This window comes from Onychomys torridus, chromosome 21, assembly GCF_903995425.1.
Source record: "Onychomys torridus chromosome 21, mOncTor1.1, whole genome shotgun sequence".
Lineage (NCBI taxonomy): Eukaryota > Metazoa > Chordata > Mammalia > Rodentia > Cricetidae > Onychomys > Onychomys torridus.
The window spans coordinates 877,680-889,800 of NC_050463.1; the positions used below are offsets into that span (position 1 = coordinate 877,680).

Consider the following 12,121-nt stretch of genomic DNA (forward strand, 5'->3'; position numbering starts at 1 on the left):
GATTAAGTGAACACAGACATTAATTTATTTACACTATGCACAGGTCTAGGGCCAGCGCAGGGTGGGTCAGCTGAAGAAGTAGGTGGATCTCATCACCTGCCCCAGATCGAAGGTACCTGCGGACCCAAAAGCATGAAGCTGAGGCCAGGCCACAGACATGCCCTCAAGGGCTAGTACACATGCCCCTTTTAACCCTTACCCGTCTCTGGCAATGACCGTAGCGTCTCCTGCAGCTTGGTGACCAGGACACGTTCTGAGGGCTTCAGGGACCTGGTAGTGCAAAGGGGATGGGGCAGACATGAGTGGGGAGCAGGCGGCGGGCAGGGACCAGGCCGCCCGCCAGAGGGGCAGCTCACCTGGAGGCAGAGCAGAAGCGCTTCTCCAGGAACTTAGCCAGGTCCTCCAGGATAGGCTGGCTGTGTAGGCGCACGAACTGCTCGCGACACACCTGGGGGTGTCAACTCTGAGTCAGCCATGGTACAAGACTCCTGGGACTGAGGCCCCATCTTCCAATCGTGGGGTCACTGGGAGTCGGGGCTGGAAATACCTCGTTCATCACCGGGATGTCAGCAGCGTGTGTCCAGAAGCAGTCATGCACAGAGACGAATGTCAGGCCCTTCCTGGCCAGGGAGACCCGAGTGAGCAGCTGCTGTCTGTCCACTGCCCTGAACCTCGTTCTGACAGGTGCTCTAGCGGTCTGCCCCAGCGCACCCCCAGGTCCCCCAATGCTCTAAGCAGTACATGTTCAGGAAGACTCACTCCACACTCTCAAACAGCTGCTGGGTCTTAGGGTAGTAACCTGAACCCCTGTCCGATTCTCAGCTCAGTCCAGTGGCAGGTCTGTGCCAAGGACCTGCTGCTGGACTACCTGGGCACAAGGTAGGAACCCTGCAACTTCACAGCAGCACCTCATCCTGCCCTGCCCTTCATGGGCAGTGTCTACCCACTAGACTCCACCTCACCATCACTGTCCTACCATATTCCTAGAAAGCAAACAAGGCTGGCATTCCCCAGGCAGTTAACCATTCCAGACTGAGTGCCCATGCAGCCGAGGTACTCCACATACCCGGGGTCTACCTGCAGTGAGTGCAAGCCTGCCCCCAGGACACACCTGTAGCAGTACAGGGCAGTCAGCATCATGTGGGAGGAGTCCAGGGAGTGGATGAAGTTGGGGGGGAAGCCATTCTTCTGCTTCAGAGTGTTGGGTTTCCTGTGGACCCAGAAGTGCTAGGCCTTGCTCTCTACCCCACCTTCCTTCCTGTCTCCCCCACCCCCTTCTCTTCTTTCCTGTCCTCACCCCTTCTCTCCCTTCCCCTCCCTGGAGTCCGGCACTCACTGGCTGATGTCCATCGAGCTGGTGAAGGTGAGGCTCTGGATGCCACCTTTTACCTACAAGCCGGGGTTGGGGGTAGGTGAGTCCAGCCCTGGGCAGGGAGGAGGGGAGGGGAGGGGAGGGGCCTTTCCAAGTACCTGGACCTTGGCCTCACGGTGATACGGCTGTATGATGGGGATACCCAGGGGTGTGACCCACTCCACAGGCCAGCCCGCGTGAGAGATGAGGTTGGCGCTCTCGGTCAGCCAATGCTGTGGGCATGACAGTACACCTGGTCGGATGGGCAAGCCACGGTGTGGAGGGGGCCCCCAGATGAGAGATGGGCTGCCACTCACCTGGATGGCCCGGGTGCTGGAGAACATCTCCTGTAGACTTTTGAAGACCAGGCGCACGAGGTAGTGTGAGGCTTCCCAGACAAACTCCTGTGGGGACAGTGGCCATGAATGGCGGGTGGGCGGGCCAGCAGGCTGCCCCTCCCCTTGCCCCAGAGCCGGAACCCAGGATTTACAGGACCAGGCTCAAGGGTGTTGAAGGGCACACACTCAGGCGGGACCCGGCAGGCTGTGCACCTGAGGGAAGTTGCTGACTTCACGCAGGCGCTTCTCTATCTGCAGGCGCCCGCCGTAGCGCGTGACCCCGTACACCACGGTCATGACCGTCTGCTTTACCACCTTGCGCGTGATGAAGTCCTTCAGCACCTGGGCCACCCGCAGGCCCTCGCTGGCATCCTGCTGGCGGAACTCCTCCACCTGGTGGGGGCAGGGGACAGGGAAGGATCCCATCCACATTCACAGGAAAGCGGCCCCCGTGGGGACAGGGTGGGGCCCTGGCACGCACCTGTGCTGCCACCTCCCTGTACACATCCTGAGGCAGGTCCGAGGGCATTAGGTTGACGGAGGCTGCTCCTGCGCTGTCCCGGCCCAGTGCGGCGTAATGCTGCAAGCCGTTGCAGGAGCCATCCTGGCCACAAGGGGTGCCCGTGAGCTGAGCCCAAGCCACCCAATACTGACACACAGCTGTCACCCCACCTCCAGGTGCAGAGTCCTTGTCCTAGCGAGCCTGGGGACCCACCTCCCTCACAAAGCAAAGTCACTGCATCCTGAGGCTAGTCCCACAGGAAAATTCCAGTTAAAGATGAAACCCCACTGCAAGTGCCAGTTCCTCGGGCACTTGGGCCCAGCCCCCGGGGGCAGTCCGTTCGCGTGCTCACCTGGTGAATCGGCAGGTGAGAGATGTAGGCAGTGGGGTCTGGGGACCGTACCGCTTGTGCCACCTCCATGCAGCAGGCCAGGGTCTGCCAGGGCTCATCAGCCTCCATCCACCACTTCCGGCCCTGTGGAGTGTAAGACCATGGGGCTCAGAGCCAGCAAAAGCTGGCCACGGCAGCGCAGGGGACGTGCGGATACAGGAACACCAGGCAAGCGTGTGTGCGCGCGCGTAGGGGAATGAGGAGGGCCACTCGGGACAGCTGGCAGCCTCTGCTGGACGGACACGTTGGGAGGGACACAGTGGGATGTTGAGAGCATCTGAGGGAGGTGGCCCAAGCCAGAGTGGGCAACAGGCTGGGAGAGACAGAGAAAGAGAGGAGACAGAGATGGGGGCAGCCAGAGAGAAGAGCAGGCGATTCCCCACCGTCATGGGGTTGTCTGCAGAGTCCAAGATCTCCTCCATGACCTCGTCTGCGAAAGCCAGGCGCATGCTCAGTGAGTCACACTTCCTGAGGCCAGTCATGTTCACCAGGTGGATCTTGAGCCAGTCGAGGCCATGCGGCCCCAGTGGCCGGCCCTCAGCGAACTCCAACAGCGCACGCGCCAGGTCGCTGCCCAGGTGGTTGAAGTAAGGCGGGCAGGGGTAGGTACGGCCACGGAAGTCCATGTTGTGTGGCAGCCAGAAGACACGGTTGCGCAGATGCTGCGCCAGCGATAGGCGGTACAGAGCTTCGCTGCGCAGGCTGTGCATCTCGCGCGCAGCTTTGAGGCAGCGCGCCAGCTCCTTCCGCAGTTCCGCCTTTTGCAGAGGTGAGGAGCCGGGCGGCAGGTGATGCTGAGCTGGCCGTGGTGCCTCTGAGCGTGGAGGAGGCACACCCAGGCGCGCACAGCCCTTGTCCCTGAAGATCTGCAGCACCAAGTCCAGCAGGCGCCCATTGACACGCCAGGCGCAGTTCCCCAGCTGTGTGAGTGCGTCCAGGGCACCGTGCAGTTGGGCGGGAGCGCAGCGATCCAGGAGATGCTGGTGCTGCGTGGTCCCCTCCAAGGCACGCATCAGTTTGGTGGAGCTCAGCAGATAGGCGCCGGCATGCGGTGAGGTCCAGGGCAATGGCGGGCACAGCATAGGCACTTCTGTGGTCTCAAAGGTCAGTGTGGGCTCAGCTGCTGTCTCCAGCAGCTGCGTAAAGGCAGGGTGAGGCTTGAGGATGCCGATCTGCGGAGACAGCATGTACAGAGGCATGTACGAGGGGTACTCTTCTGCCACCACACAGGGAGAAGAGAAAACCCAGAGCCCCAGGACCAACGCAACAACCCCCACCCCCACCTCACCCGGCTCTCACATACACATCCTTGCACAGATGGGATGGCCGAAGGGCACTGCCCTGAGTAGCCAGAGCCCCACGGAATGGCAGTCGTTGCCCTGTGTCCTCAGGCCCCTCCCAAGTCCTCATTAAAGGACTGTGGAATCCCACTCACCTGGCGGTAGCTTCGGAAGGAGTACACGTGATAGAGCACAGGGATGAGGCGGCATGAACCCTGCGGGGCGGCCAGGCTGCATGGCATCTGCACTGCCTGCACCAGCAACTCAGCCAGCTGCCTGCCCAGATGAAGCAGCACTGCCAGGGACCAGGGCTGCTGCAGTGGAGTCTCCAGGGGGCCCAGCGATTCCCAGTACTCCCGAGGAAGGCAGGGAGCCTCCACCTGCAGGGAGAGCTGGTCAGGAGAACCTCAGGGCTGCCCACATTTTCTGGATGGGGGAACTGAGGCTCAGATGGACCCATGTATTTGGGGAGGGGTGTGATGGGGGAGGAATGTGGGCAGAGCATGCAGTGAGTGGAGTAAATCCCACAGAGAAGGGATGTCTCCAAGGGAAGTACCCAGGTCAGCAGGAAGTCTGACCCCTTCACCTGTGTGTCAGAAGCCAGCAGCCGGAGGTACTTCGAGTACTGCTGCCCCAGCTTCTGCACGTGGTTGGTGACCTGCTTCTGCTTTACCAAATGCCGATTTAAGACCCGAAGGCCCAGGTCATGGGCCAGGTGGAGGAGGGGCTGGCCCTGCGCTGGCAGCACCTGCAGCACCTGGGTGCGTAGACAAGAGGCCAAGCTGTGGCTACCTGAGCACCGCTCTCCGCCCCCGCCCCCCCCCCGGCCCCGCCCTCCGCTCTCCACCCCGGCCCCGCCCCCGGCCTCCGCTCTCCGCCCCCGCCCCGCCCCCGCCCCGCCCTCTGCCCCCGGCCCCGCCCTCCACCCGGGAGCCCCCAGACCTGGCCCACCTGCATCAGCATGCTCACAAACTCCTCCTCACTGAGCAGGCACAGGAAGGGGTAGAGGGTGGGCTGGCCCTCGTGCGCCTGGCAGGCCATGGTGGCCTTGGTGTGCTGCAGCACTCGGAGCAGCTCCCTTTCCCACTGCTCCCGCAGTGTCTTCAGGGTCTTCCGCTGTGGGAGAGCGCCTGTCACAACCATGCCCTTAGAGCCCCCTGCCAAGACCTCCCAGGTAGGCTGGGCTCACAGCTCCAAGCCTTCCGGCCATGATGAGGCCCTTACCGCCTCAATGACCTCCTTAGTCATTATTGGGGCCTTCTCTACCGACTGGATGCAGACGCTGGCGCTCAGCTCCACACGCAGCTGCTGGTCAAACAGGTCCTGCAGGGTCTCCAGGGGCAGGGGCAGCTTCGGGTAGGACTTGGGACCCTTCTGTTGGGCACAGGAGACAGTGCCAGGCAAGAAGCCACCTCACGGCCTCTGCCCACTCAAAGTAAACTCCTGGAGGACTAGGAACTGAACACAGTGTACCCAACAGCTGAGACAGCACCTGAGTGCTGACAGTCAGGAGGAACAGCCCAGGGTCCACGGACAGATGGACACAGGATGCCCTACAACACACTGGAATACTACTGAGCAAGGCTCCAACATATACCACCACATGTAGGGACCTTGAGGACATTGTCATCAGTGAGCCAGACACAAAAGGCCACACAGCACAAGGCTCCATGATAGGAAACACCCAGGACAGGAATCCAGAGGAAGCAGGTTTGTGGGTGCTCGTCTGTGAAGGTTCCAGCCTAGCCTGTGCCTGCGGGTCAGTCTTCCTGATGTTACAGCAGCTTCACGCCTGGGGCTCACCTTGGCATAGACCTCCTTGAGCAGTGTGGATGTGTTGACCGGATCTGGGGGCTGTGGCGGAAGACTGAAGGCAGGCTTAGCCTTGACCACTGCTCTCAGCAGTGCGGCCCGCTCCTCCCCTGCCAGGACCAGGTCGGTGAAGAGCTGCTGAGGCTGGAAGCCTGCTTCCACCATCTCCTTCAGACACCTGAGGAACATGGGACCGGATAGTGCAAGGTCAGCACTGGAGGGGCTGGCTTGTCCCAGGGGGACAGGCCACCCCAGCACATTCCAGACCCACCTCTGGATGATGTAGACATCTTGGTCCCTGTGTCCCATGCACTGGAGTGCGGCTGCATAGGACCACAGGTCAGGAGAGAGGCCAGCATCCTTCAACATGATGAACACGTATACCAGCTCCTTGAAGGAGCCCTAGGGACACGGGTAAGGCAATGAGGTCCAAGAACGGCACCTGGACCCCTTTTCCGAGTCCCCTAGAAACCCAAACTTTGAGTGATTTGGGAGGGATCTGGCAGTAGGCGGACCACAGGGTGTCCTTCTGAGGACAGTGCATTAGTGGGGATTGAACCTTGGGCCTCATGCAGGCCAGGCATGCACTCTACCACTGAGCTCCAGCACCAGGACCTGTGTTTTATGCTGGCTTATTTTTTGTTGTTCGTTTGCAGGCTGGCCTTGACCTCCGAGCCTCTGCCTCCATCTGTCTTATGTGTCTTTTCTCATCTTTGTTTTGTTTTTCTACCTCTGAAACAGGCTCTCTCAGAGCTGGAGAGACGGCTCGGCACTGAAGAGTGACCGCTCTTCCAGTGGACCGGGGTTCAGTTCCCAGCACCCACATGGCAGCTCACATCAGTCTGTGACTCCAGGTCCAGGGCTTCTGAGGCCCTCACGCAGACACACATGCAGGCAAAACAACAATGAACATAAAATAAAAATAAATTATTAAAAAAAAAGAGGGTCAGGTGTATAGGCGCACGCCTTTAATCCCAGCACTCGGGAGGCAGAGGCAGGTGGACTGATGTGAGTTCAAGGCCAGCCTGGGCTACAGAGCGAGTTCCAGGACAGCCTCAGTTACACAGAGAAACCCTGTCTCTCCAAAAAGAAAAGGAAAAAAAAAGAAAAAGGAAAGAAAGGAAGGAAGGAAGGAAGGAAGGAAGGAAGGAAGGAAGAAGGAAGGAAGGAAGGAAGGAAGGAAGGAAGGAAGGAAGGAAGAAGGAAGGAAGGAAGGAAGGAAGGAAGAAGGAAGGAAGGAAGAAGGAAGGAAGGAAGGAAGGAAGAAGGAAGGAAGGAAGGAAGGAAGAAGGAAGGAAGGAAGGAAGGAAGAAGGAAGGAAGGAAGAAGGAAGAAGGAAGGAAGAAGGAAGGAAGGAAGGAAGGAAGAAGGAAGGAAGGAAGAAGGAAGGAAGGAAGGAGGAAGAAGGAAGGAAGGAAGGAAGGAAGGAAGAAGGAAGGAAGGAAGAAGGAAGGAAGGAAGGAAGAAGGAAGGAAGAAGGAAGGAAGGAAGGAAGAAGGAAGGAAGGAAGAAGGAAGGAAGGAAGGAAGAAGGAAGAAGGAAGAAGGAAGGAAGGAAGAAGGAAGGAAGGAAGGAGGAAGAAGGAAGGAAGGAAGAAGGAAGGAAGAAGGAGGAAGGAAGAAGGAAGGAAGGAAGGAAGAAGGAAGGAAAGAAGGAAGGAAGAAGGAAGAAGGAAGGAAGGAAGAAGGAAGGAAGGAAGGAAGAAGGAAGGAAGGAAGAAGGAAGAAGGAAGGAAGAAGGAAGGAAGGAAGAAGGAAGGAAGGAAGGAAGAAGGAAGGAAGAAGGAAGGAAGGAAGGAAGGAAGGAAGAAGGAAGGAAGGAGGAAGGAAGAAGGAAGGAAGGAAGAAGGAAGAAGGAAGGAAGGAAGAAGGAAGAAGGAAGGAAGGAAGAAGGAAGGAAGGAAGAAGGAAGGAAGGAAGGAAGAAGGAAGAAGGAAGGAAGAAGGAAGGAAGAAGGAGGAAGGAAGAAGGAAGGAAGGAAGAAGGAAGGAAGAAGGAAGGAAGGAGGAAGGAAGGACAAAGGCCTTGCAGTATTTCTCAGGCTGGCTTTGTTTTGTTGTTGTCACGACAGGGCTTCTCTAGTAACAGCTGCGGCCAGCCTGGAGCTCTGAGACCCGCCCGCCTCTGCCTCTCGAGTGCTGGGATTCAAGGTGTGCACCACCACCGCCTGGCCCCAGGCTGGTTTTGAACTCCTAGACTGACATTCTCCTACTCTGCTAAGGTGCTGAGGAAGAAACAGACCTCTCAGAGCACTGGAGTTTCCACCTATGGAATTTATGAAGAAGAGCAGGCTCCCCACCCTGGAGCAATGAGTGTGTCCCCCAAGGTTCAGGGGCAGCTGGGACAGCAGGACCAGCCTCTGCTCGGGAGGCTCAGCAGCCCCACACAGAACTACACCAGGCCTTCTCAGTCTCTTATTTTTAGGGGGGAAGGGGAACAGTTTTTACTCTGTAGACCAGGCTGACCTCAAACTCAGAAATCTGCCTACCTCTGCCTCCTGAGTTCTGGGATTAAAGGTGTGCACCACCACCGCCCAGCTCTTGTTTTTGTTTTTTGTTATTGGCAGTAGTGGTGGTTTGTTTTGTTTTTAAGATGTACTTATTAGGCCAGGCGGTGGTGGCACACGCCTTTAATCCCAGCACTCGGGAGGCAGAGCCAGAAAGAGCCTCAGTTCGAGGCCAGCCTGGTCTACAGAGCGAGATCCAGGACAGGCTCCAAAGCTACACAGAGAAACCCTGTCTCGAAACACAAAAACAAAACAAACCAATAAAGAAGACCTGGGGTGAAAGATGTACTTATTATGTATACAGTGTTCTTTCTGTCTGCATGTCTGCCTGCAGGCCAGAAGAGGGCACAGATCTCATTACAGATGGTTGTGAGCCACCATGTGGGTGCTGGAAATTGAACTCAGGACCTCTGGAGGAACAGTCACTGATCTTAATTGCTGAGCCATCTCTCCAGCTCCTGGTGGTGGTTTTTAAGGGAAGAGTGTTTTCGGTCGGAAAAGCCACAGGAATCTGAACCGGGGCTCACCTGTCGGGCCCAGCCCAGCATCACGGTGTTATACATGTCCAGTGTGAGCAGCTGCTGTTTGTCACACTTGTGGTGGTGAATGATCAGCACGTGGTGGGCGAGGGGCATATTGCCAGTGCAGGCGCAGCACTCAAAGAAGGCTAGAAACTTCTGCTGGAGGAGCAAGATGTTCGGCTCTACCACCATGGCCTTGGCACTGGCTGGGGTGCAGGAAGCGAGCTTCGGCAGGGCGACCTGCAGGGCCCGGGTCAGCCGCTGTTCCTCCTCTTCTGAGCTCCTGGCTGCCCCCTTCTTGCTTGGCTGCAGGCAGTTGGCCAGCTTCTTGCTCCAGATCCGGGGTTCTGTGTGCAGGGTGTGGGCTTGCTTCTGCTGCACGTCAAGAAATTCCTGGCGCTTCTGCTTCATCTGTTTCTCGGCCTCCAGCTTCTGGGCCCAGCGACCGCTGCGGCCCTTCGGGGGCCGGTCCGTCTGCACCTTCTTCACCATCACCTCGGATCTGCTCTCGGCCTGCAGTTGCCGCACCCGGGCCTCCAGCACTGCAGACAGCACAGAGGGACTGGGGACCCACTCTTGCACCTCGGGATGCTCTGATCCTGGACTCCAGGCTCTACCCGCCAAGCCTCCCACCACTTCCTGCTCACCGCAGCCCGATTCTCTCCCTCCTTCACTCCTCCCAGCCTTAAGGGTTCCTACCTCAGGGTCTTTGCACATGCTGGCACTGGCCAACACAGAGTGACCTGCTGTTTCTGATTCAGGCACATACTTGATAAAGGCCAGTAAGTTGATCAAAAAATGCTCACATTTTCTCCAAAAGGCAATTAATGGCACTATACAGGGGGCCCAGCCACACAGCTTTTATGTGATCAAGCTAGTGCACAAGAAGGTCAGAGCCTGGCTGGGAACACAGCATACAGAAACAGCCGTGGTGAGCGGTGAGCACAGAAACAGAGCAGGCTCATCCACAGCTCCACAACACAGGCATCCCCAGGACCACCTGACTGTCTGCCATTCCCACAACTCCAGTCCCTGGTTCGTGGCCCAACAGTCAGTGTGAGGCAGGGACCTGGCTCAGGTCTGCACAAAAAGAAACAAAGTTGGGAGTGGAAGGGGTGGATGGGAGAGGATCAGAGTTCTGGGTGAGATCCTGTCTCAATACACAGGCTCTTGGCTCTCAGGGTACTTCACAAGGCAGATGGCACATCTGTGGGAGGCCTCCTGAAGAAGAGCCAAGAGGCTGCAAAGGCCCTGGGGCAGGAGTATTTGGTGTGGCAGTAGAGAAGTCAGTGTGACTGGGCTCCACGGCGCAAGAAACAGGGTGTTTGAGAGGAGACATGGACATGACATGGGGTCAGGAGGGGAACCTGGTTGGTGGCCTGGGACATCCTGTCCACTAGACTCGGTCCCCTAACCCTTAAAATTGGGTTCCAAAGCTAGGTGGTGGTATACACACCTTTAATCCCAGCACTAGGGAAGCAGAGGCAGGAGGATCTCTGTGAATTTGAGACCAGCCTGGAATACAGAGGGAGTTCCAGGACAGCCAGAGCTACATAGAGAAACCTTGATTTGGAAATACCAATAAATAAATGAAGTAAAAATTGGATTTTTCACAGGGCAGTGGTGGCGCATGCCTTTAATCTCAGCACTCAGGAGGCAGAGGCAGGTGGATCTCTGTGAGTTCGAGGCCAGCCTGGGCTACAGAGCGAGTTCCAGGGCAGCCAGGGCTGCACAGAGAAGCTTTGTCTCAGAAAAACAAACAAACAAACAAAAAAATTGGGTTCCAGCTCCACCTTGACTGTTTAGGACTCAAACTGGAGACTCTCTAGAGTAGAAGACCATTCCAATGACAAATGTGCCTTGGGCATTTGTTCAGGTTTAATTTGGGGCCCCAACTGTCTTCCTGGAAGTGAGAGTCCAGGAATGAAATTACAACAGCGCCCAGCACACAAGAGGACCCAACAGGCCGTGTACAGACAGGGTCCAGCGAGGAGCCCATTCCCTCAAGGCCCTCACTGTAAGGAGCCCAGGCTGTGAGCCCTGCACAGGGCTTGGGACTCCAGCTTACCTTCCAGCAGCTCAGCATGGCCCCACTCCTTTTGGACATCTTGCTCACGGGGGCTGGCAGCAGAGCTCCTTCTTGAGCTGCGGAGGCCACTGAGGGTCCCTGAAAGAGACAACCACTGTCTCAAGTGGGCACCCCGGCACTCTGGAGGCTGAGTGGAGTCTAGCCTGAGGTACATCGTGAGTTCCTGGTCAGCCTAGGCTAGTCCCTCATACTTACCTCATGCCCAGAAAGAAACGACATCAAAAGACAAGGACAGCCAGGCATGGTGGTACAGGTTTGTGATCTCAACACTCAGGAGGCATGAGTTCGAATCCAACATCCAGCATGAGCCACACGGAAGAACCATGTCTCAAAAACTAACCCCACCCCACCCCAAATAAATCAAGACCCAGGAAAGTGTAAGCTCAAGGGCAGAGCAGGCCAAAACCAGAGTGGCGGTGCAGGATCCAGCAAGGACTCATAACTTAAAGTAGCCATAAAGGTCAAAGTCAGAATCCAAAAGTTCCCAACAATGGGTTAAGAGGGCTACAAAAGCCAGCGAGAGTCAAAAGTCAAAGTGCCCTGCGGATTCCCGCGAAACGTGCCAACTAGTGCCCGAGCTAAGTGGGTTCCCAGGGACTCCTCCGTAGGGCAAAGGGCAAAGGCTGGAGGCGACTGGACCCCAGGGAGGCGAAAAATCACAGCCTGGGGGCCGACACTGCTTTACCTTCCTCCGAAGTCGGGCGGCGGCGTCCAGAGGAGCTCAACGCCCTGCCGAGTCCCGCTGCGCCTCTGGTCCAGCGTAGCGCCGACATGCCGCCCGCTACCCACACAGCGCACGCGCGCGAGCCGCCAACCGGGAGTTGTAGTTCCGAGACTGCAGGAAGGATGGGAACGTTCGGCCCCGCGAGAGGCGCCAGAGTAGAACTACAACTCCCAGGAGGAAGCGCGCGGTGTGGCGGCAAGAGAGCAGGCGCAGAAATACTCTGCCCATTTCACTGGCTCTTTTCATAATCCAAGTTTCCTCTGATTCGATTTTTTTTTCCTTCCTTTTTTATATTTTGATTTTTCAAGACAAGGGTTTTTTTTGTTTTGTTTTTTTTAAAGATTTATTTATTTATCGTGTATACAGCATATATGGCTGCAGGCCAGAAGAGGGCACCAGATCTCACTACAGATGGTTGTGAGCCACCATGTGGGTGCTGGGAATTGAACTCAGGACCTCTGGAAGAGCAGTCAGTGCTCTTAACCTCTGAGCCACTTCTCCAGCCCCAAGACAAGGTTTTGAAAACCTATCTCTGTAGACCAGGCTGGCCTCAAACTCAGATCTGCCTGCCTCTGCATCCAAAATGCTGGGATTAAAGGTGTGCACAA

The 12,121-nt window shown here is 57.0% G+C and overlaps 1 protein-coding gene across 1 annotated transcript; it reads right to left on the reverse strand.

The window, feature by feature from the left end:
• Nucleotides 1-2: 2 nt before the first annotated feature.
• On the reverse strand, nt 3-11,588 carry Polrmt (RNA polymerase mitochondrial). The gene is made up of 21 exons (XM_036170249.1): nt 11,475-11,588; nt 10,769-10,867; nt 8,707-9,242; nt 5,946-6,076; nt 5,666-5,852; nt 5,087-5,236; nt 4,814-4,978; nt 4,449-4,619; nt 4,018-4,242; nt 2,966-3,754; nt 2,544-2,666; nt 2,171-2,293; nt 1,903-2,082; nt 1,669-1,755; nt 1,471-1,584; nt 1,337-1,389; nt 1,112-1,210; nt 548-620; nt 357-448; nt 200-270; nt 3-116 (listed from the first exon to the last, which is right to left on the reverse strand). Exons 1-21 carry the CDS (start codon nt 11,560-11,562, stop codon nt 67-69), a joined length of 3,606 nt encoding a protein of 1,201 aa, XP_036026142.1. The 5' UTR covers nt 11,563-11,588; the 3' UTR covers nt 3-66.
• Between the last annotated feature and the right edge of the window lie 533 nt (nt 11,589-12,121).